Raw genomic sequence first — 27157 nt, forward strand, 5'->3', positions numbered from 1 at the left:
CCTAATAAGAAGACATGTGGAACTCCTTTAGGGTTTTCGTTCATAATAATGTGTATGTGTTATACGTCATCAAATTGGGCGTAGTATTCACCGGAAGTGAAAATAATCAACAAGCCAAGCAGGTAGACGAAAGGAAAGTCTGGAGATAAGAAACCAGGTACGTATTTTTAAAATAGTTCGATATTGATTTGTTTAATCAAGTTGGATAGATCAGTGAGATAGTTTGATTGAATTATTTGAAACACATGAGTTAGAACGAAAACTGCGATTGTACTGAAACAGTCTCGTTTCATTTGACATCTGTGATTCACCTGTGTCCAGGTATGTGGGGGTTATGAGGTGGTAATATTGTGTCATAGTTTAGACAACCGCTGGTTCGCACTCAATTAAAGACGTCTAGACGTTTTAACCTACTCACCTGTTTGACATCTCTATTGAAGCAAGTGTACTAAGTCAGTATACCCAGGAGTCTTGTCGTGTAAGTAAACTGCATGCTGATCAATACTGGATCAGGTATGGTCAATTTGGTTTCATCAATTTCTCTTCTGGATTGTTTTTATGATATATTTAGAGTAACTTAGTTCAGAACTGTGTGTGACAAACACTGAAAGTAGAAAAACTCTCAACTGTTAATTACTATTTTAATGATATCTGCAATTAACAATCTTCTTACATGGTGCTGTAGCTGTAAACTTTAATTTACATAATTTTGTATCACAGTCTGATTTACGACCTACCCATTTTAATAGTTTTAGCACATATATAACCAACTGGCAAGTATCTTGTTTTATCCTGATGTCAGAAACAATGGGCCATGAAAATGATCACATTTAATCAGACATAACTATTATTGTCTTTACCATGTAGTTATGGAACCAAATACTAATAACTAGCTCAGATAAACAAATGAGACCCAAGCAAAATAAAACAACAGGTATTTGTCATTAATGCTTGGATTTTTGATGGAGTGGGTGGATCGGGTTTTTCTTTTAATCAGATTAAAAGATCCTATTTATTTTAAAGCCTCTGAAATAATTATATAATCTGCCACAATATGTGGTGAATTGTTAAAAGCCAAATACCGAATTTGAACTTATTAATAAAGATCAAATAAACGAAATGATGAAATAATGGGACAAAGGAAACATAGATAATCTTTGAAATTAATCTAGTATAATTACCAGGTAACATATTACAATATCTGTATTAATTGTACAATATTATATGTTAAATTTGAGGCCAAAGAGGAGTATTAAATACTGTACAGCAAACAAACTTATCAGTAAACTTTATTCATAAAATTGTGTGGATCTATAATTCAATGATAGATGTTGGGAATTTAATTTAGAGATACATATGTACATGTATCTGCAGTGAAAACTTGATTCTTGTTTAGTGTTTACTTAAGAATAAAAGTGTCATGGCACTATATATGCCCTTAATGAGGTTCTGATTATGCAGATAATAAAAACAAAATAAATGATTTTATAGGTACAGTATTTTTGTGTTGATCAGACATATATATATATTTACACAATTAAATATCTGCAATTATTGTACAAATGATAAATGTGTTGTTTATGCTCTATCTGTAATTAAGTGGTAGATAATTTTACATAATTATGTATTTATGACAGCTAGCATCTGTTTAATGATTTATGATTCATGTGAAGGAAATGTGGCATATTTATGTATTCATTTACAAAATTCATCAAGACTGAAATATCTCCATAATGGTACTGCCTAGTTATCAAACACAGCCCACTTGAGCCGATTGATCCCATGGTCCTAGTCCACAGATAAGGTAACCTACCCGCTCAGGTAAACAACAAGCCTAATTAGGGAACAAAGAGATTGTGTGGACATAGCATTAATGCTATCTCTAGTACACAGTTAATCCATAATTGGAGTGACCATAGGAAGACTCCAGTGTACATGTTTACTCTGTGATTTCTACCTGTGGCTGCCCACCTGTTCATCATGCATTAGTTTCAACCAGGTACATTCCTGTGTGTGTAACTGTATATACCTATCCATTACACATCTAATCGCTGGACTTTAACTTGGCACATCCTCTATAATTGCAATAGTGTGTATATTCCATGGGAAAACTGTGCTCAGATACATTAACTTTGATTTGGATCTGTCAAACCGACAGTTGCCTAAGGATATTTATTACTGCATGACCCTTTTCAGTGGTCAAGTCTTCAGCAGTCATTTATAAAATGTGATACATATACACATTCAGCTGACCACAGGCCAAACTTCATATACATGTAGGTATTCATGTTCACCGGGTTTGTATATAATATTTATATGGTGCTAAATTATCATATATCCTTAAATCAAAATAATCTTTCAATTCTTACTATATAATTACAAAGTTAAAATACCAGTATGCAAATTAAAAAAAAGAGAGCATTGCAGTTTTCATTTTTCATTTCATTATTTAAGACAAACATATAAATTTAGACTATTTTACTTGTGGCATGATTAAAGTGATATTGTTAAATGTACTCGCCCAGTATGGTTAAACATTTGAAAAAGATAGCACCAAATTTAGGCTAACATGTTATTAAATTATTGGACAGAGTAAGCCAATAATCAATTTACAAAATAAATTAAATAGAGACATCTTCACAGTTGTCATAGTTTCAGTTTGTGTTTAAGTCAATGTCAGTGAATTTGAGGCCTCAAAAGGGGATCAGGGGTGCTTATTAGATCAGGGTACTAATATTTGGGTCAAATATTGTATGTTCTGTAAATACAATGTCCTAGCTGGGAAATTCATGATCAGTATATTCAACAACACTAGGTAAATTCCTTTTTTGTGTGAAGTAAACCCTGATTAATCCTGTTTGTATACACTATGCTTGACCCAGAGTGTTTATAAAAGATTAATTAATTCAACTGAAAGGAAAATAATGATGTAAGATACAAAAGTACTTAATGTTGATCAATAGGTTTTTTATTCACTGGAATTTTTTTACTAGGGTGATTATGTCAGAACCTGTGAAATTCAAAACACTCTGACTTAGAGCTCGGTAATAATTTAAGATATATAAATAAATATAAGTAAAGGTTGAGGATTTCTCTTCCAATATAAATATAGCACTCCATTGAGTTATAGGAACCTGGCCCTTATTATCTGATTAAGTCTGAATACCCTCGTATATTTTGATGGGATTATAGGTCAACAGGTAATTGGATTCCGTTACCTGTATTTACATCTCTGTCAGTACTTCATTATCAAAATATGATGATTATAATGGGTTGTGTGATTATTTTCAGTCTGAAACGGAAATTATGCTATAGAGTTGAATGTATACTGGGAATTAATACAGATTAAATATATTGATCTAGAGATAATTAATCATTTAATAATGCAACAAGGCAAAGATATTTAGGTCATCTATTTCATTTGTTTATTTTTGGTAATTACAACATGTTTCATCTGTATTAGTGTCTGGTTACCTTGACTGCAAATCAATTCATTATTTATGTTTGTTTTCTCTATCTTGTCTGCTGAAGCATATATGCGTGACAAATATACATATATAGAAACATGCATCAATATTCATAGAAATTTGAATTGCCACACTCAATTATAATTTTGATGTGTTATCTGTGCATACTTAATTCAATTACCTGATTGCTTTAGAAAATGGAATACTCAATATAATATGTATACCCTATGTGAAGTAATCTTTCAAGGAAGTAAGATATTTTGCTAGTGTAACTGAGAGATTGTAAATCAATCAAAATATATATATATATATATATATATATATTTTATATATATCATAATTATGTATGATGATGGTATGATGGCTAGGTAGTGTTGGTGAAACAAGGGAGATAATCAAATACATGTATTTTGAAACATATTATTGGTGGGTGATGTGCATGTCATTTTGATGACGCCAAGAGAGGTATACAGTATCAGACTATAAAATTGGGAATTTTCTATTAGAATGACTAGACATTGTAGTGTCAAATGTCTGTGTGTATTGTTGGTAGCTAATGGAAATGGAAATGACAAGATCTGTCAATAAGGACGCTTATTGTTTGGTCGCTAACAGACCGGTATATAAGTATTTATAAACATAGCCCCCCAAAAAAGAGCTTTCTTTATTACTGCATGGCTATGATATAATAGATATTTAAAACACCCAGTAGATATTATCTGAATGGACTGAATCATGTTTAAATCTACTGGTGGGTGGAGTGGGATCTATAGTATACCCAATGTTATTGTACATTTATCATCAATTAGGATCTAAATTATAGACAAGAAAGTGGATCTGTGTGGGAATATATAAGAAATGGATGTACTGATATTTAAAAATGAAAGCTATTCAACTTCAGATATTTTATTGGTATATGTTTTGTAATTAAGTGATCTGTAAAAGTTGTTTTATCACCTGATCTTGCATAAACATCATAGAAACTTTAAGACCATGCAGTGTTCTAGTTTATATGAAAAAAAGAAGAAACGAAATTGAACCGTTGTAATTGTATATATGCCTTAGGACACCAAAGGCCTATGCATACAATCAGAAAAATATGCATTTATGCAATTGTATACAAATATCATTTCAATGATAATTACTGCCAATAAAAAATAATGAACATGCACTATCCAAATAATGCACATATTTTTTTTATTGTACATAGAACATTTCCTATGTGAATAATAGTTAACTAATGTAAATAGTGTATCTAAGATATAAATTAGTTATACCAGTCAGAAATACCACATTACATGTAAGATATAAATTAGTTATACCAGTCAGAAATACCACATTACATGTAAGATATATAATCTAGTTATACCAGTCAGAAATACCACATTACATGTAAGATATAAATTAGTTATACCAGTCAGAAATACCACATTACATGTAAGATATATAATCTAGTTATACCAGTCAGAAATACCACATTACATGTAAGATATAAATTAGTTATACCAGTCAGAAATACCACATTACATGTAAGATATAAATTAGTTATACCAGTCAGAAATACCACATTACATGTAAGATATAAATTAGTTATACCAGTCAGAAATACCACATTACATGTAAGATATAAATTAGTTATACCAGTCAGAAATACCACATTACATGTAAGATATATAATCTAGTTATACCAGTCAGAAATACCACATTACATGTAAGATATAAATTAGTTATACCAGTCAGAAATACCACATTACATGTAAGATATATAATCTAGTTATACCAGTCAGAAATACCACATTACATGTAAGATATAAATTAGTTATACCAGTCAGAAATACCACATTACATGTAAGATATAAATTAGTTATACCAGTCAGAAATACCACATTGCATGTAAGATATAAATTAGTTATACCAGTCAGAAATACCACATTACATGTAAGATATAAATTAGTTATACCAGTCAGAAATACCACATTACATGTAAGATATATAATCTAGTTATACCAGTCAGAAATACCACATTACATGTAAGATATAAATTAGTTATACCAGTCAGAAATACCACATTACATGTAAGATATATAATCTAGTTATACCAGTCAGAAATACCACATTACATGTAAGATATATAATCTAGTTATACCAGTCAGAAATACCACATTACATGTAAGATATAAATTAGTTATACCAGTCAGAAATACCACATTACATGTAAGATATATAATCTAGTTATACCAGTCAGAAATACCACATTACATGTAAGATATATAATCTAGTTATACCAGTCAGAAATACCACACTACATGTAAGATATATAATCTCGTTATACCAGTCAGAAATACCACATTGCATGAAACTATATAGCTTAATGAATATTACATGTTGTTGTCCTCCTAAACTTTCTGACTCATTAATAAATGTAACAACCAACTCGAGTTTCGTATGTGTAAATGACTTCCTGTAAATAAATTACTTTAATTAGAACTTGGCAGACATAACGACTGACATAGTGTGCCCTCCAATGCATAAAGTGCAAATGTATGCGCTTCTACAAGGATATGGAAGTTGCTTATAAGCTTTACTTAATATAGTTTTTGAGTGAGTATACCATATTGAGCTGTTTTCAGCTCCTAAAGAAAACAGAATCATCAAAATGTTATTGCACAGGGGGAAAAATGCAGTAAAATCTAATCTTCTGTGTTTATCTAGAATCTCAACTAAAGCACATTGAGATATTGTACATCATGATCATTGTATGTACGTAAAGACATTTGTAGTCTCGGTGGCCGAGTGGTTAAGATATCCAAATATATTACCACAAGCCCTCCATCTCTGGGTTCCGAGTTCAAATCCTATGTGGGGCAGTTGCAATTTGCTAGATACTGAATGCTGAGGACAGGTAATTGGTTTTTTCTCTGGGTACTCCAACTTTCTTCTACCATGTAAATCGATATCTGGCACATCCTCAATGTGACCCTGGCTGTTAGAATGTTAACTAAATGTAAGGCAGATAAATGTTTGTTGTACAGACATAAAATTTTGTTTGTAAAGACATAAAATTGTGTTTGTTATGTCATAAAATTTAAAGAGAAATCCCAGTCCTGTCATAAAGATGTAGTTAACACAATGCCAATATTTAGGGTTTTAGATCGTAGCATGAAAAGATAACATATTTTGATAAATTTGAAAAACAAAAACATTAATCTAATACATCTGATGTTTTATGTGTGAGCACCCTATTCACCCCTGAGGACACATTTGAACTCTTCCTATCTAAGACTGGGACAGTTCATTATGGAATTACAGGGGTGAATGAGTAAAGCAGCTTTGAGTTTGAAATTAAACAGCTAAATACAAAAGTAATATATGCAGACTCAGGGAGATGAAGATTGAAAGCATGTTGTAGTCATTTAGGATGTTTGATGATTTCCGTTTGATGTTCTATCTGCCTCATTTAGTTTTAATGCTATGTAAAACAGACAGGATGCATTCTCCTTTAATGAGTTTTTATCATGATTTAAATTCCCTTTAGTTTAACATGGTTGATTTGCATCCGGCCTTTGTAAAATGTGTTTTTATTGTTTTAGACAATGTTTGCCATGGGTTTTACCGTTTAACAATAGTGGCAATTCACCATTGTTTATAGTAACTTTGAATGACAAATACTGGTTGGCTATAAAAAAATCTGAATTTAAAAAATTCATAACTGTTTTTAAAATATTGATGGGAACACTTGTATATCATAAACATCAGTACTAGTGTTTATGTTATAGTCATGTCTATCATCGCCCATAGGTTTTCTAACTTTGACCTTCATTGTTTGTAAATCGGGTCAACTCATTGTTTAGTTGAACAACTGAATTTTTTTTGTTTGTTGAAAAGCGAAAGAATTTTTAAACATACATGTATTCCACCAAGTGAAACAATAACATGATTTCCGGGAGGTCAAAGCCTGAGAACATACATGACTGTACAACTAACCATAAAACATGCGAGTCTGCATATTGTACTAATTTTGTGCATCTGTTTCCTGTTTTATAAGTTTCCTTAGATTTCAAATTTATCAATGCATAGTAAAGCTATCTTTTTACTCTCCAGTACGTGTTATGATATTCATTAATTTGAATCTATAATTAATATTATCTGATTGCATCCTTTGTAAATTCCAGATGTGATATTTTCTCAACGGTCTAGAGAACTTTCTGTCCAAACCTGGCCATGTCTGCTTTATTAGAGTAACTCAATGAAGATTATGCTTATTGCAATAGCGTTTTGTATCCTCTATAACCTTGATAAGTTTGTTAATGTGTTATCTGCACCTACATGGCCCCGTCTATTGCCAAAATTTGATTTCACTGATCTTCAATTTATTCTGTTACATACTGTATACGTATATACTCATGCATGGTAGAATATTCTTGATGACACCATTTTTGAAAAAACAACACCTTCCAAAGTAAACTTAGTTAGAAGTCTTGTCTTCTTTAAAGGCCCACTACCTTTCCAGAGGAAAACATAAAGGTTTCTTAAAAACATTAATAACATCAGAAAATATATACCAATGGCCTAAGATGAGTTAACAACACCAAACATATGCAAGATTTCCTGCGTAATGTTTGATAACAGTGGAGAGTTATTTCGCTGTTTTGTCGTCTGGCGCAGTGATAGTCAACTACCGCACGGTATTTAGGACGATGGCAGGAAACATAAGACGACCCACGTTATGAAAATTAACATTTTATTTATTTTAATCAAATTGTTCAGAATGTGATGACATGTGTAGTATTAACGGGAAGTTAATTAATAACTTTAGCGACTATACAAAAATATCAATGTCGTTTTAATTTCCCATTTTGAAAATTAAAAGCCGTTTCGGAAAGGTAGTGGGCCTTTAAATGTGGTTCACTTTTGGCCATAAAGAATTAACCCTTGCTGAAGTTTTTTGAAGGTTTGGTCCTTGTGAGTAAATATAATGCAATAGATGGTCTTGTGCAGAATGTTTCAGTAATTATAAGATAGCATTATCAATTGAAGGTAGCTAGTTTCACTCTATCACAAGAAGACAAAGATACCACAGCCTCCCAAAACATTACCAGTTGTCTTGTATCCTACTTATAGTGTAACTTGTCCTTAAACAACCCTACTGTTAAACTAAAAGGATGTATAGCAATGTAAAACCAACAGTACGTTCCTGTCACATATGGAAAGATTATTGTACTTTAGGCTGTTAAACAAATTTTCTATTGTTTAGTTTCCTATAAACACAGTTGTTTATGGGGAGGAAGCTATAAATGTTCTTCACTAGAAAATCTCTTTAAAGTCATGTTTTCTTTCTAAACATATATAGGTGAACTTTATTAGCTGTTATCACAGTGAGTGAGCTTGTTAAGGTGAACTGACTGATACATCTATGTAACCTCACTAATTTGTTGTGACTTTTCACTATAGATATCAAACTCTTAACTTGTAACTTTTTATGTGAAGTATTTTGCTAATCCTAACAAAGAAATTAATCTTTCTCTATTTATTCTATTAAACTGATGCAAGAGTTTGAATTTGTGGTTCTGTCGAATTTGTGTGAACAAGGTTTGACGTAGGTAAGTAGGAATAAGATCAACTTGAAGGTTTTATAAAGCAGTTAGCATACAGGCCCTTTGGGCATCTTTCTGACAGCTACATGGTTCTTTTCTAATAATTGCTTGACAATTGAAAGAGAATTCTTCTAGATAAGTTTCTCTGATAATTTGTACAAGGCTTTCATATATGTAATTGACCTATTTTGTTCCGGTTGAATGACCATGCAATATTTTACTCGAGTGTATTACCTTATGTTGGTCACTTCACACAGGTAAACATGGCCATATGCTGTGCCTGTAATGATCTGTGTGTGGGGGTATAATTTATAATGGATTTATAGAGTTGGACATAAAATGTGTATCCACATCTCACACCTAAGCCTATGAAGCGGAATCTCACGGTGTCTGCTTGATTCTATTGCTGGTCGTCGAGGCGTGGAAATCATGACAGCGCGCAGGAAGCACTTGTTACATGGTGTGGAGTTTGTCATAATTTCATTGTAGTGTAGTGATTTAACAGGGATCAGAGTGTATCAGGCTGGCCGTCTTCCTATTGTTGTGTGGAGTGTTTGTTGACATGCAGGGCCAAAGAAAACTGCAGGGGGCAGGACTTAGTCCGAGTATCTATAGGTAAGGAGGTCTGTAGGGTATATATACCTATTGTTGAAGCGTCGGAAAATCTTTACAAAGACTGATATAGGTATGACTAGGGTCTGGATAGTTCACATGTGTCATACTATATACTCATACAGACAAGTGTAGGTGTCAGTACTAACACAAACTGGATGTATACATGCTGACACACACAAGGTAGGCAATTTAGAATTCATAAAAAAAAATCCATATTTGTATATATGATAATCTGTAGCATTTTGTTTAATACAAAAGCATTAGATACATTTCATGTCGTATCTATTACTTTTGTTTTAAAACAATTTCATTAATATATTTAAATTTGTCGCTGTGAGGTTACAGACATGCATGACATGCGTCATTTATAATGTTAATCAAAAGAAATATCAAATTATAAATTATGTATATGCACAGTGCCAGGGCCTTTGTATGTCTGTTGGCTATTTAAATTTACCTACGTTGATATATATATATATACCAGCAGATATATACTGGTATATTGTTAGATACAATCATTTTTAGGTCAGTCTTTTCAGAGTCTCATATGGACATAGTTTAGTCTATGTGGTGATAAACAGCTGTAGAAATGGAGCTATTGGACTTGATATAACAGAAATTCCCTGGTATATAGGTATACGGAAGGTTTGTACAAAAGTTCCAAAGACAACAACGGTAAATATAAGCCTAGAACTTGTGTTATCAAGGTTAAACGTTTATACGGTACAGGTATATATTGTGTAGCTTTACGTCACAACATTTAAATGTTTGAATGAAAATGAAGTGTTTTATGCAAACTTTATTTTGAAATGGATTTTATCTACAACAGTAAATGTGTGACTTGTTGGGATTTTCTGAACACGCTCTATATGGTAGATAAATAAAAGGAATTCTGGGCATGCTATTTATTTCTAATAAAGGCTGGTGATATTTAATCTTATTGACATTCAGGCTATGTATCCCTTTCAAAAATAACTCTGAAAATCTTCAGAGTAAATTCGCTATTTATAGCTGATTTGTTATTTCAAAACTTCTAGAGACTGCAAAAGACGTATTTACAGTCAAAACATAGGAAATATACACAGAAGAATAGGGTGAGGAATTTTGTCAGTCACGAAAACATATTTTTTTGAAAGTCATTTCAATTATACAATAACGCCATAATTAAAACAACTTGGGCATACAATATCATAGGGAACTGTTATTTTTCTATCACAAACTACTATATATCCAGTATATATATGTTAATTAAGTCTGACTCAAAATTGATATCAATAAAAACAGATCCTTAGTCTGGGATGTTGTAGCTTCAATTACTGCTTATAATTACAATTTTACAAATCGCATGCTTACAAATTTTGAATTGTATGTTACAAATGTTGACCTAAACATTTTCATATGTAGACTTGACATGCAATCACATGTACATCACATACTGACTCAAAACATATGTTACAGATGCTGACTCAAACACATGACAGATCAAGATCTTATTCAAACACATCACAGATCTTGACTCTACCATGTCACATGTTTTGATCCAAACATGATTGACGAAAACTTATTACCTGGTATGTCAGTTATACTGACTCAAATTCATCACAGTTGTTGACACAATTATGAATGTCAAAGCAGTTGACTAAAATGTGTATTACAGATGTTGTATGAATATATCAGATATGTGTCAACCAAATCACATCACATGTGCTGGTAGACTCTATATAGCTATCACAGATCACAGACAAAGACTCAAATCTGTAACTAATTAAGGCAGACCCAAATCTATAAGGGTGTTTAGCTGAATCTTACTATACATCTTGCGCAAAAGTAGGTTCATATTTGAATTTGACTTAAAATGAATAAAAGGCAAAATTTTCAGACTGTCTTTTCATCGGTTATATTTGAATACCAGAACAGGCTGGTGCGATCATTCAATAATTATAACTGTATATTAACTCAGCAGCCATTAATACTACCAGTGGGTAGAAATTGGAAATTAAATTTCCTGTACTGACAGCTTGATTGGACTGATTAATACCAGACACACAATAGCCTTAACTGTTTTAGAGCCAAGATTAGGGTCCTGCGGGACTCCACTATAGAGCCTAGTTAGGGCCATGAGTAGGGTAGGGCTTCTTGTACTAGGCACAAGCACCTGGCTGATGAAAAATTGATGGGCCTGCACGGTTCTAATGTATAGAAAAAAAACATTAGAGTTGTAACACACATCAGCATTAATATTTAACGACCCCCTCTCTTTGTTGATCGTATTAGTAAAACAACAACTTATAAATGAATGGTTTTGAAAATGAAGATTACAAAGCTGTTTATCCGTGAAAGCAAATTGAAATCATGTGATAGAGCGACTTTTTATTTAAATCTGAAAAAGACATTTATTTATGCATGTGTTTGTGTGTTATTCTTTGCCACATCATTGAACAATAGCTTAGCTAATAGAAATACTGTAACATTATTGTATTGTTTCCATGTGAATAGAGAGCACAGGGAATTAATATCATTTTACCTACAAAACGTGTGATTCTTTAAAGTTGCATGTCTGGGATGTGTTACTTATATGTTACATTACAATGCTGTACATGTGTTGATGGCGATGCTATAGACACCATAGAAGTGTGTGTTGTTATACAAGTCAACCATTGTTTCACCCCTCTGGGCCCTGATCATTCAGGCATGAAAGAGATAACATTCCGCATAGCCTCTGGACCAATCAACGCTCACTATTTCCTGTACGATATCTCCAAGGGTAAAACTACCCTATCATCTAAAGACAGGCTTGTCACCTTGGGTGTCAGGTTCTATCCTTAACTCCTCACACAATAGAAAAAGACATTTCAATGTCATTGACAGTGGTCATGCCAACCTCCATGACCTTGTGGATAATAAGGGGAGGTAACTTGATGCTGTCATGTTATTACATGGTGTTATCTTTTCTCTAGATGGAATCTATAATCTCCTTAACAGTTTGAATCCCTTGTTATTACCTTTTCATCATTGGTTCTAATGGAACTCTTGCATGCCTGGAGGTAATAAACATCGTAACATTTAGAAGTTTTCTAATGTCGTGTAGCCTTTGTCAAAGTATTCTTTTCTTTTGGATGTCTTTGGTGCTGGTGATGATAATTGAAAAGTAAAATGTGATATTTTAATCTTTGTAATATTTTCAGTTGAAGCAGTACAAATCTTTTTGGTTATAATTATGAAGTTTGTTTTCTAAGGAGAAAACAAAATAAGCTTTTTTTCTAAATGCAAACTTATAATCAAATTCAGTTCCATTTCTATTCATGTTGCAGAAGTATTTTTCAAGTGTACCATAGGTTAAATCTTTTTACAGTCATTGTAAATGGGTGGGTAATTAGTACAATGCGATAGTGAGCTTAGTTTCCACAAAAAGTCTGATATTGCTTAGTAACGTCACTATATATGGACTCATTTCACAACTATGTTGATAAGTACTGCAGTGAGCTAATTTTATATGACCAGTATAATTATTCTGTCGGCATGTTTATTCAGTCAACCATTTAAAATGAGGCATGCAACGGGTCTTTGGTACATGTAGATGTGTTTTGATAAATTTAAGCTGAAGATAGCTGACATTGTATTTTCTGTTCTCACAAAATCTAGATCACACTGTATTCGATGACAGTGATGTAGTCCAGTTGTCCTGTGCTGGGCGACTAATCTGGTCAGGATTTATTACTTTATCATGCAGTTAGGTTCTTCAGGGGACAATTACTATGTTCTCCAGGCCAGAAACGCTATGGAATTGATCTCCTGCCCAGGGATGCTCAGGGAAATGATACCTGGAAGACATTTCAGAAATTTTCTCCTGCTCCACAGATAATCATATATTCTCCAGGACAAAGTACATGGAAAATGTTCTCCCACCTAGCTTTGCACACAAAAATGTTCTAATAAAGGGACATTTTAAGGCTGTGGAGTGTTCTCTTATCCAGGGAAGGTCACCTATCTTCTGACACTTGTGGAAAAGTAATTTATTGATGTGACAGCTAAGGTCATGAATGAAAAAGTTATGGAAAGCCAGAAAAATATTCAAACTTAAAACCTAAAATGATTGAACACCTAAACCACTCAGTCACTGTTAGTGGCCCCTTTGAGCAATGTTATGAAGAAACTGAAGTTTGTGACGATAGTTGTATTATTGATAGCATTATTTCGGAAGTCTTTGAGAAAAAAATTTACTTGTCTGTTTTATGAAGTTTAAGATTATTACTTTTATATATGAATGAAGTAATGGTACAGATATCTGGTCATCCATCTGTCCACATTTAGCATTATACACTGCTTGAAATCCCCCATCGCATACCTTGTCTATGTTGAGAGTGACCTCCCTTTGGTGCCCCTTGGGCTGGTCCTGATACAGACCAGACACTGTGGTCTATAAGGACTAGATAACAATGCTAATTGACAGTGATCACCCATTGTTGTAGGCCTCCCTTATCTCTCCCTTCCGACCCAGTCTCCTTATGTTCTGATTTCTTATTAGGATACAGACTAGTACTTCATTACTGTGGTAGGTACAGCTTATTTATATTTATCCATTCATGAATATTTCATTTAAACTCTTTATAATGTTTACAAATTTTTTTGAGTAAATGATAGGTGATAGTTAATGAATTTTTCTATGGTAATTAACTGCAAAACAATTCTGTCACAAATCAAGGCTGCAATCACTGAGAGAATCAGTTTGGTCTTAACACTTATACTACAAAAAGCTTTTAACAATTACGCTTTTCTTGTTTGATATTTACTCTTTTCTTATATTAATTGTATGTTCAATCAACTGAATACGTTTAAAATCATATAAGTAGAATCTTTTAATTTGAAACATTTTAAGAAGTTAATTAATGTACTAAAATAAGTAATAAAAACCTAAAATGTTAATGAATGATAAAGGGTAAATTAACAAATAAAATACCAGCTGGCTTACTGCTGACTTTACACATATCAGGTCTAAGTTCACTTTATTAGAATCATTACTAATTAGTAGGGCTTTGCCTTATCTGAACATAAAATTCCTAGGTTTAATGGTCATAAAAGTTCTTGCCCTCAATATAAAATAATGTACCCTGGGTACTATATGCCACCTGTCACCATCTCTCTCTCCCCCCCCCCTCCCCTCCGCACTCCCATTAATAATTCAGTAATTATATCGGGATGGGGGGGGGGGGGGCACCGACCTGACCTATTTAACAGCTTTATTGATAGAATGCTATCCTTGATATAAGTTAGAAGGAATCACAATTAAAGGATTGAAGGTACCCGGGTACTACATGTGTATACACCCGATATACAAATTAGATACCCTGTACAGTATATATTACGGTACATATGATATCATTATCATATCAGAGAGAACAATGGTCAATAGATATTATGTTTTTTAATGTCACCGTGAAGGTCACATCAATAATACAATACTTCCTGCATATGTGTGCATTACATGTTAAAATGTCTCAAATGTCATTTTGTTCGTCTTCAATGATAACTATGGATTTAATAACTGCTTGAGATAGGACAACTGATCTTAGGCGTACGTTAACCCGAGATTAAGTTTGTATGCGTTCAATAATTAAATGTAAATACTATCTCACGGAGAATGATTATTCACAAAGAAGGAATTAAATCCTGTTTGGTAAAAATCACCCAAGTTTTGAATGAGTACTTTCTGTAAAATTCCAAACGGCTTTTACTCGCAGTGAAGGACTGACAAAGACTTTCGATAATGCACAGGAAGCGGAGAGTTTACTAATAATGCCTTTAATGGAAGCAATTATATAAACTAGATGGTCACTGTATTGTGAAGTTGATCTGTCACAGGAAATATTAAAGTTCTACTGTGTTTTGATCTCTAGGTTTTAGTTGTGAAGTAAATTTTGAAGTATGTCTTTGTAAATTTGTAGTAATTCAGCATATATAGGCCCCATGTTCACTAATAAGCCCCCTCCATTTAAATGTCATTTATGAGCTGTTTCCATTATACATAAGGATATAGCACAGTATTTACCATAATAGATGCCTCTTGTCAACTTTTTTCCTCTTTTTCTTGTGATTATAAAATTTCATATACAGTGTATTATAGATATATAGTTGTCCCAACTACTTACCATTAGTTAAAAATATACTTCAATACTATGTCAATTTGTATTTTAGGTTTTTTTTAATATGATTGTCCAAGTCACTATTTACTGTAGTAGTAAAATGACTGTATAGGTCAAGAAAGCTAAAATTTGGAGTTGTTAACACAAAAAAAAAAATCTGTCAATTACACTGAAAAGGACTTATTTGAAGGATTTGCCTTTACGTATATTTGTATAAAAACATGGGTGGAGACATGAAAATACCACTGATTCAAGATTCATATAAAATAGGTACTTAGGCAGATTCCTTTATAAATGAAATAGATAGATATGGGGGTGTATTCCAGATATTTTCATATAAACTTGGGGATATGAATCTCACGGAAGGTTGTTTTGTTAAGATTCCATATAGCACCTGGGTATAAAAGCTATAAGTTTGACTAGTCAGTATATATGCAGACCTATTCTAATTCTGGCAGCATGGATATTGTGTTCTGGGCTGTAAAATGCTGTACCTAGAATTCTATACCTGTGATATATTGGAGGTGTGGACATTATACCCACATGTACACCACCTGTGTGAAGTATTCCTCATTGTGGATCTCATCTCGTCAATGACTCATACAATGTTTCCTCCTGTGATAGAAGTTTCCTGTTTAAAAAACAACAACAAATATAATCAGAAGGTTTTAAGGTGTAGACTAAGTGGGTTATTCGTAGACATAGGGATTGCCTATATCCCCGAGATGATTCTATCTGTCTTAATACATTAAGGACTGTCCAAAGTAATCCTGGCCACAATATCCATTAGATGGGTCGTACTGGGCTGAGGAAAGCTTTTCCATCAAAAGGTATCTTTTTTATCTTAAATACACAAAGGGCTTCAAACTAGAGTCTATATTGACTACATATATATAGCCTGCTGAGAATGAGCATCTGTAAATATTGTAAAAATATTTTAATGGACAAATTTTTCCTTTTGTGATGTTTCACTATCATCTACATGCATCTATACAGGCAGTATTCAATCTACAGGACAGTGGCTTCATCCTCATGATATATGATCCTAATTTCCTAAATATATTAAACAGGACCGAGATGGCCGAGTGGTTGATATTTCTCCATATATAATTACCACACATGCCCTAGGCTTCCATCTCTTGGTCACAAGTTTGAACCCTGTGTAGGGTAGTTGTCTAGATCTACTACTGACTGCTGATTAGTGGTTTTAGATGTTGGACCAGGAGTAAAGCCAGAGTACCCAGAGAAAAAACACTGAACAATGGTCAGTACCTGGCAACTGTCTAACATGGGATTCAAACTCGCTACCCAGAGATAGAGGCCTTGTGGTATTATAATATATCATCTAAAGAGATAAAATTCTAGTAAAAAGACGGTCCTAAATAAGGGTATACATCTTTTGGAACTAGAACCTAATCCTAAAACATCTATGTTAAGATCTTGATCCCTACAGCTATTACGTCTGTAGATATCCTATAATCCTGATACATTCTCAAAATACTATCCATGTATATCTTTATATAGTTAGATTAATCCTATTGCTAGAGTATATCTAATATATATTGGCCCAGGTCCTAATGTAAGCTACAGAGTCCTGGCTCTCATCCTGATAGATCGGTGTAGTACACCCAGGTAAAAAAGACATTAATTATACAGCTAGTGACCGGTGACAGACCCGGTTCATCCCAGGCCAGTAAGAAGATTGTTGTCATTCCATGGAGAGACATATATGTACAGTACATTTTACCTATGTAGATATAAAGGCAATCTTTGATGTCGCTGGTGCATTGTGGTTTGAATCAATCAGCGGATTTCTGACATTAACTTTCGTAAGCTTATCAGAGTGTAACTCACAGATGTGTCACAAGACAATGAGCTCTCACCTTTACCTATACCTGTATATTGTATGTCTATAGTATCACTACCTATATACAGTGTATGTTTGATGTCACTAGCTTCCTATATATTGTATGCCTAGATATAAGTACATTTTTATGTGTTTCTTTGAGAATTTAAACCTTTTATGCAAATGTTGTTACTCAACACTAGCTATACGATACTGCGTGCGCTTAAAATCTACAAACATCAGACACGATATTAGGGGTAATTTACATAGTGTGCATGGGATCCAGGAATAATTTAAATAATGTGTATCACATAATTAGTATACAGTATCTTCTTTATATTGTTATATCTTGTTACTGACGGTTTTTTTTCTTTATTTTGGAAAAAGTATCACTGTATACTATTAGTGACACGATGTTTACCTAACTTATTACTTAGGTATTCTCTGTTGGAGTTCTGTTATAAGTGTACCTTTACTATATACATTTACATACATGACTGGTTATATTTCTGTTTTTATCATCAACATACAGTTTGTATTATACTAATTGTACTGACTCGTTGTATTTTGATTATCTATTTTGCATTAATTCTGCAACAGTACACTAATTATGCATGATTAATGTACTATTTAATGTATAACTAGTAAAATAAAGCTATTTTTAGTATTCTTGTGTAACAGAATTTTGAGTTACCATACCAAATTAAATATAATCAGTCGAATATAATGGAATAAAATGAAAAAAGACATACTTAATTACACAAGAGGAATATAGTGTTAGAAAAAAACTACAGGAAGTTAATGGAAGGAAATTTATTTCACTTAAAAAAGTGAAAATCATTATAAGGTAGAACTAAAATACTATAATAAAACAGAGTTATAACAAACCTTTAGGGACCAACAAAAATATTACAACATATCATAGACATCTTACAGGAAGATAGATGGGACAGGAAAATTTCTATGTTATTACCATGAATTTTTTGTGAGCATGTTCGTTATAAACATGTTTTATGTACTGTATAAGCAAGGAGTTTTTAGTAAGAATGGTAATACAGATTGCAGCTTGTATTATAAGCAAAATGTAAGTCCTTGAATTACAAACAAAATATGATGTATTTGGTGGATTACAAGCAGAATATGATGTATTTGGTGGATTACAAACAGAATATGATGTATTTGGTGGATTACAAACAGAATATGATGTATTTGGTGGATTACAAACAGAATATGATGTATTTGGTGGATTACAAACAGAATATGATGTATTTGGTGGATTACAAACAGAATATGATGTATTTGGTGGATTACAAACAGAATATGATGTATTTGGTGGATTACAAACAGAATATGATGTATTTGGTGGATTACAAACAGAATATGATGTATTTGGTGGATTACAAACAGAATATGATGTATTTGGTGGATTACAAACAGAATATGATGTATTTGGTGGATTACAAACAGAATATGATGTATTTGGTGGATTACAAACAGAATATGATGTATTTGGTGGATTACAAACAGAATATGATGTATTTGGTGGATTACAAACAGAATATGATGTATTTGGTGGATTACAAACAGAATATGATGTATTTGGTGGATTACAAACAGAATATGATGTATTTGGTGGATTCATATCTTACTCTTTTCTATTTCAGGTAAAGAACACAACTGGATCTCCAACATGAGAAAACAACCTACTTCCTCCAATGTTTTACAAATCTTCGATGAATTCCATGTGATTGTGTTTTCGTAATGGAGTTAAAGGTGCGTGTAGATGGAATACTTCGAGTTGTGTGTGGAGTAACAGAGAACTCTACCTGCCAGGATGTGGTGATAGCACTTGCCCATGCTATGGGCAAAACTGGCCGTTTCACACTCATAGAGAAATGGAGAGAAAATGAACGACCACTTCTACCGGATGAATGTCCAGTGAAGATTTTACAGAAATGGGGAGAATATTCCACAGAGGTCCATTTATTATTGAGACACTCTGGGAAACAAAAGACAGACATTTCACCTGCGGAAATTCAGAAGGAGAATGAAAAACCAAAAGTAAATTTCACGTCTCCTCCGCGGGATACAGCAATTCGTAGGTCATTAACATTTAGTGGTGCTCACAATGTTGTACCTGAGGGGGCAAGGCAACGACAAAGATATTTACAGACAGGAAAGAGCTTGGACAAACATGAGACAAGTTCTGTGAATTCTCAGCCAGTCTTGCCTCGACACCGGGAGGCCCAACAGAACCAAGTGTACGGAGTTGGGGTTCGCTTGAAAGCTACACATGGAGGAGAACCCCAACCGAACATTCAACCCCTTAATAACCATAATGGTTATAACCCTGACCTTGACCCTCGTGTGAAACCTGACCTTGACCCTCGTGTTCAGCATCATTCCCAAATGAAGGGGAAAAATGTGTATCCAAGGGAAAGAACTCATGTAAATCCAGATCCACATCCTTCTTATCCACAACATAATGGACCTCGCACACGGCAGGCTCAACACAGAACTGAACATCACAGAGTTGCCTCCCCTTACAACCCTCAGCAGACTGGAGGTAACCATAGCAACACAACCAGTCATTCATTTTCTCATCATCAAAAACCTGGTATCTCCAATAACCATGGAAATGTAAAACCCAGTGTAGGTAACCATAGTAACAATGGACCTAGTATTTCTATCTTGCCATTGGTGCAAAACAATGTTTCGCGACCTTCAGCATTCCAACCAGTTCCGCAAAAACAGAGGACAGACAGCCTCGATCTGACTCAGCCAGCACAGGCAATAGGCAGTCTCCCTGTGTACCATGCACGACCCGTCACTAGTGAAGTTGAGGAATACGACCTTGACAGTAACTTCCCAGATATCCTGAAGTCCTCACGTAAGGAGGTACTTATAGAGGAGTACACCATGCCTGATGAACGCCAGAGTGGCGACGGGTTCGTCGGTGTCAAAGAGGTCATTGAACCTGACCCTCAGGTGGTCAAGATGCAGAGGTTGTTATCACAGCAGAAGGAACGGATAAGGATGCAGGAGTCACAGTTACAATTAATCGATACAGGTATGACATATATATATCATTGGTACTTTTATGCAAATTAAGGAAAATGTTTATCGGTAGACAACTAGGCATTCAAATACTGTGAAGATATTTGAAAAGTATATTGAACTTATTGATAAGCAATCAATTTAAATTGCTTTTCATCAAATCTTCCTTTTCTTGCCACCACAATCCCACACATTTATATACTTCATATATACATAAAGATGTAATAATATAATAATTTTCATATCGTTTGACCAAATTAATTATGTCAGTATGAAATATCAATATCTCTAATCTTATATTTACTTTAACTATCATAAACAAGATAAACAATCATTCTGTTAAAATGCAATTTTATAATTATATAAAAGAAAATGAATAAAAGGTGATATTGTATGTGATTTTATATTATAACAGAACTGGTAACTCTAGAGGATGAGGACCGTAAGGCTTTGGACCAGAAACACAGCATTGGGGAGGAGATCACACGATTACAGCAGACGTACAATCAGAACGAGGCTGAAGTGGTCCAGCTTTCTGCAGTCAGCTGGGTCGATGTTATAAATGCTGAGCAAACTCGGGAGAAATCCTACCGGTCAGACATTCTTCTTATAAAGGGTAAAACAGATACATGTATCAAAGACTTGGCTGTGAATAATGACAGAATTTCCGAACTTGATAAACAGGTGACTTCCGAAAAACAACAACTTGAAGAGTGTAAACAGGAGCAGGAAAGGGAGATAACTCTAATAGAAAAAGAAACAGAGGAAATGAAAGGGGAAATAGAAAAGGGGGTAGAAACATTTGATACAAACACAAAATGTCTAGAGGAGGTAGAGGAGGAACTGAAGTCACTGGATGTTAAAAAGGAAAGCCAAAAGAAGGAAGTGGATTCTCTAGAGAATGAGATAAAGGAAGTAAATATACAGGAACTGAATTCTGTCAGTAAGGGAGAAAAATCAGGCAAAAATGGTAAAGGTATGTAAACTTTTTTATTAGGAAGTATCAGTCATATAATTAACAACATATTTTTTAAAAACAAGAATTTATACAATACCAACATTAACAATGGCAATTTTACTACCTGGTGCCTACATTATTCTCTTGGGCATATAGTATTATGACATTACAAAATTGGTACATGTTTATATACTCGCTTATATTTTATAAGTGCAAAGAACAGAAAAAGATCAGGATACAATATTGTTCTCATACAATGAGTTCATGCATATCTTAAGCCATTGTTTATAATTTGATGAGTTGAAAATTTGTTGAAGTTGATAATTTGTTTAAGTTGATAATGTGTTTTTCTCTTTACAGCTGTGCTACAAGCCTTAGAGGGTCGACTCTCGCCACACCCCGGTCTGGGAGGGAGGAAATATATTACAAGTCCACTCAGTAAAGTCCTGTCTGTCAGCAAGAACCCTAATGGTGTGTGGGTGTGAGGCTGTGCCACAAAAACTTCACTTGCATTTGGACCAGGACTTCACTACCAGGACCACTGTCAGATTGAATCCCTTCATGGACCAAGACAGACTCCCCCATGGCCAGGACTAACCAAACCAGCATGGAGAGAACATGTCCAACCAACCAAGCTGTTACTTCCAAAGTCATAACACCAGACCAAGTCCTAGAGGACACAATCAAACATTCTAATAGTGTGAAAGACTTTGGATTTCTGATGGGTTACCTCCCTTGTACAATTATTTCAAATGGAATATAATATACACAGTTGTGTTTTGGAAGGAAAGTAGGATTCCTACAGAATATCACACAACTTATTATGTTGTTTGTTTCTATTGTCTTGTCAATGAACATTCCAGGTTAACAGCACCTTTAAGAATTCCTTTACAATTGTGACCAAGGTTATAAGGCGAGACAAGAAAAGAGAATATAACCATAGATACAGCAGTACATTGATGTTCTTTAATCAGTTGGGAATGAGATTACGCCGGTCTTTCTCTGGCAATTATTGATAAAACATTAATTCTGCAGAAAGGGGAGGCCTAGGTAACTTTGTTAAAAATAGCAAAAGAAGAAACCAGAAAAAAATTTGCATATCAAGTTTTAATGTTGTTAGATTATAAATATGTTATTTTTTGTAATTTTTGGCTTGAATATGTCTGCTCTACACAAAACCTCATTCCAATATGTTTCTGTTAAATTTGGATTGTTGTTGTTTTCATGTTATTGTTTAATTCATGATTGTTTCATAATTTCAAGTTGATAAGCAGTTAAAACTTAACTTTCAGACACATATGTATACATGTACCAATAAATGGTAAATATCAGACACATATGTGTTCATGTACCTATGCATGGTAAATATCAAACACATATGTATTCATGTACCTTTACTGGTAAATATCAGACACACATATGTATACATGTACCTATACATGGTAAATATCAGACACATATGTATACATGTACATTTACATAGTAAATATCAGAGACATATGTATACATGTACCTTTACAAGTCTCAACATTTTGACCAAGATGAGAGAGAAATGGTGACCCTGATCAATTGTCAAAAAGATGAATTCTTTAGAGTACTATTTCCCTCTTGTTATCAACCATAGATGGCTTCCTTTTTTTACAAAGCTTTTATAACACCACATTTGTAAACCACTGTATGTGCAGGTAGATTGGGAATGAGTATACATATTATTTAAATATTATGATACTTAGTGTTTTGAATTTCACTAACTACATTGGAAAACTTCTGCTCAGTGAAAACCATTTTTGATATTTATTTAACATATTTTTTTCTGATATGACTGTTTTACGTACTTAATAATTTATCTAGTGTAAGTCAGTGACATGCCACAGCTTCTTCAGAAAAGTTAATATCTACTATCATATACTAGGTATCAGATCTATGTGATAAAAGCAGTGGTTATATGGAATTGATTCCTCATTGTTAATGGATTGGTAGAAATTTGAAATTTTCTTAATATTTGAGCAAAGTATTGTATTTTCAGTCATTTTATCACAATTTTGATAACGACATTCCTCTTTTGTTTATTTAGTATGACTATCTGTCCCTGTTACCAGGTAAATAAAAGTGTTGTCATCGATTGTGAAAAATGTCGTCCTTGCCAACAAGGACAGATAACTCGAAATAAATGTATTGCTAAATAACCAATATAATAATAATGCTGCTTAGTTAAGAGAATGTATAACACAGATGTAGAATAACTTAATAACATTATCTTTCCTAGCAAAGTTATAAAGCTTTTGCTTTTAAGGACAGAAAACCCTACTGTCTACCGGTGTTGATGAATTACTAATTATCTTATCGTTTAATTAAGTTGACTGTTATATTTAGAAACATTTTATCCAGACGTGAATGACATTGTTATGTATATTTAAAGAGTATATTCTACAAACAATTGTAAACTATATGATGATAGCTACCTATATATTTAATACAATTTAACACTTCTCATTATTGTACTATGTGAATCTGATTTGTATGAAGTGTTTTCTACATATTTTCTTATTATTTCTGATGTACCGGTCTTATTTTTAATGTATTGAAAATCAAGTCAAATTTCCATGATAACTAATAGGAACTTTATAAAATTGATACTTTATATATAGGCTTGAAAGTTCATTATCAAATTTTAGGAGCAAAGAAATTAAACTTTCATATATCAGAGACGCCAATAGATACAGTATAGACCATATAGATATTACATTGTCATAACCAAGACAAAGTATATAACCCTCTTATCCTTTATTTATAACTCAATCACGATTAATATAATGACACAACCATATATTATGAAATCCCATCAAATTTGGCGAATATGTGATGTGTAAAAAAAACTGGTAATTTTTTCAACAACAACATTTAAGAGGGCAATTTTATATCTTTCTTTTTATTAGTGTCCTAAGATCAATAAAATTGGTTGATGATGTAATCTTTGGCGTAAAGTTGAATATGATCGGTACATCATTTGTTTGTATACTAATCATTTAAGATACAATTAAAAGCAGTTGGAAAATGGTCATAGTATCCCATTCCATTTTTTTCCATTAAAAAGCAAGTACCTAAGTAAGATTATAAAATGTTTGTTAGAATCCTTTTCTATAAAATTTGTATTTTGAAATTCTGGTAAGATAATTTAAATAAATTTTCATTCTACTAACATTTTATATGTATTGCCCTTAAGACTAAGGGAGATAATCTACTTTTATTGCTCCTGGATTATCATGGCTTAGCTATTATGATGATGATATTTTAGTGTTTCCTACTATGATGGAACAAATTCGTAATTGATACTAAATGTACTTTTATTTATTTATAGTTTAAAGTATTTTTCTATCAACCAAATGTTATTATACTGTAACTATGTGGGCTTATGCAAATATACTTGTAAATCATTTGAAAATTTCTATCATCATATTTTCTATATATTCCGTACGTTGAAGTTTTCCCCAGAAGTATGTTATGTGAATTGGGGAGGGATTTAACACAGAATATCTTTGTGGTTATATCAAACCATACAAGGGAGAAAATCATATCACACCATATCTAGTCTTATCAACAGAACCAAATTGCCTTAGCTATTACCATATCGGAATATTGTAAACTAAAATTCATAATTCATACTGTACGGTTGTTAAATTTTCATGGCGTAAAATTTTGTGATTTACTGGAGGAACTTACTTGTGAAATTTTATTTTTTGAAAATCATCATTGTAACATGTTAAAGTATAATTGATGTGATTTGAATTTTGCAAGGTATTATATTTTTTTTTATTTTTGGTGAATCTGCAAATAATGAAAATTAAAACCCATAAATGTAAGAAACTGTACAGTATGTCTTTTGTCTTATTGGTAAGATTATTTTGAGATTTGTTGGATTAAATATGAAAAAAATGAGGTTACACTATTAAATTTGTAGTTTTTAAAACATCTGAAAACAAAAATTTAGTGAATTTTTGTTTTCATTCTTCAAGCAATTCATCAATCATTTTGAGACCTCTCTAAACAGATAAGAAGCAATTTGGTTTTGGCATTTGTTGATATTGTTACCATTGTTTATATAGAGTACTGTTTATAAACGGTTCATTTGTGTATGTCACTGATACATCTACGTGTTTTGGGGGCAGCAGTGCAATTGGGATATGTACCAACCCAGAGGTTGCAGCGATTACAATATTGGAATAAAATATTCATATAATTATATTCATTTGTTGTTTTATGTTTGTGAAGGAGCATTCTGATATAGCCGAAATAAATGTCAAGTAACTGTCACATTACTCTACCAATTCAAACCAGTAAATTGTTGGTATAAAAAATTTCCATCAGTCCACACGAGTCAAATTTTTCATACCAAGTACCTACTGTATAACTGGTTATTTTTGGGGGGTTATGTAATCAAGATTTCACAGGACATTGCTATCATCAGGGAAATTTGATCATCAAAATATTGAAAAATAGAATCATAAATAATATTGTTCCCTGAAAAACAGATCGCGTAATTTTAATACTCAGCTTAAAATAATTTTTTCTGTTTTATCTATTTTACCAATTTTCACCGTGTAAATTGCTGGCTATATTATTGTACTGTAATCCCTAATTGAGATGGGAAACATATATAAACACTTGCCAATAAATGACCAGATATTGTGTATGCTAACCATGATCGACATGGATCTTTCATTTCGAAAACAATTAACTTGTTCACTTTCATATACCCACATTTACAGTCTCACTAAAATGCAACCTTACCAAGCTTGCGCAATGTGCATTCATATAGTTTATGAACCACAGCCCCTTATTATTACGTTATTATCATTGTGACTTCACAATTGTCGTGCCAGGGATCATGGAAAATGACTGTTCAAATGGCTGTTCCATCCTTGATAATAACGAAAGATGTATTCATTAGAGATGCAAAATTCTTTTGGATTTCATCATAAAATTGTAACCAAATGTAAATATAAGCATTAAACGTCTTTTAGTTGGCATTTATAGAACATATGAATACCAACTGAAAGACGTTCAATGCTAATACTTATTGTAAAAATGATCATAAACAATGCTCTTTTGTCTGATGAAGGTGATACAATTTGTGACATTGTACAGATCTGGGATGCTTATAGTCATTGAAACATCACACATGAAACATCCACTGGTTGTTTGACAAATATCATTACACCATACTAAATTCCAACCTGAACAAAATAAAAAGTGAAGAGTGGATATTATGCTTGCATAATGTATATTTTCTTTTACTTTCTCATCAGCATTTCGTACAAGTCTAAAACTAGAGTCTCCAGAAGATACTGGATGTTTTGCATTTTCAGTCACAGGTGCGCTATTAACACAAGTTTTTACAGTCAATTTACACAATTAATGTGTATAACACTAGACATTATATATAACATCTGTTTGGACAATAAAGAACAAGAAAAAAGTTG

The 27157-nt window shown here is 32.9% G+C and overlaps 1 protein-coding gene across 6 annotated transcripts; it reads left to right on the top strand.

The window, feature by feature from the left end:
• Positions 1 to 49: 49 nt before the first annotated feature.
• On the top strand, positions 50 to 25919 carry LOC138329414 (uncharacterized). 6 transcript variants are annotated; one of them, XM_069276396.1, is made up of 4 exons: positions 50 to 157; positions 19327 to 20732; positions 21135 to 21695; positions 22038 to 25919. In XM_069276396.1, the coding sequence occupies exons 2-4, from the start codon at positions 19424 to 19426 to the stop codon at positions 22160 to 22162; spliced, it is 1995 nt and encodes a 664-aa protein (XP_069132497.1). In that variant the 5' UTR covers positions 50 to 157; positions 19327 to 19423; the 3' UTR covers positions 22163 to 25919. The 6 variants fall into 6 exon arrangements, with proteins under 6 accessions (XP_069132497.1, XP_069132498.1, XP_069132503.1 ...); XM_069276397.1 differs by lacking the exon at positions 50 to 157 and adding an exon at positions 9356 to 9676; XM_069276402.1 differs by lacking the exon at positions 50 to 157 and adding an exon at positions 9746 to 9856.
• Positions 25920 to 27157: the final 1238 nt, after the last annotated feature.

This window comes from Argopecten irradians, chromosome 8 (genome assembly GCF_041381155.1).
Source record: "Argopecten irradians isolate NY chromosome 8, Ai_NY, whole genome shotgun sequence".
NCBI classification, from domain to species: Eukaryota; Metazoa; Mollusca; class Bivalvia; order Pectinida; family Pectinidae; genus Argopecten; species Argopecten irradians.

Excerpts from the sequence above, each read along its gene's own strand:
- LOC138329414 (XM_069276396.1), top strand. The coding sequence starts at position 19,424 with ATGGAGTTAAAGGTGCGTGTAGATGGAATACTTCGAGTTGTGTGTGGA. Across the intron at positions 20,733-21,134 it reads GTTACAATTAATCGATACAG|AACTGGTAACTCTAGAGGAT; the intron begins GTATGACATATA and ends ATATTATAACAG. Across the intron at positions 21,696-22,037 it reads ATCAGGCAAAAATGGTAAAG|CTGTGCTACAAGCCTTAGAG; the intron begins GTATGTAAACTT and ends TTCTCTTTACAG.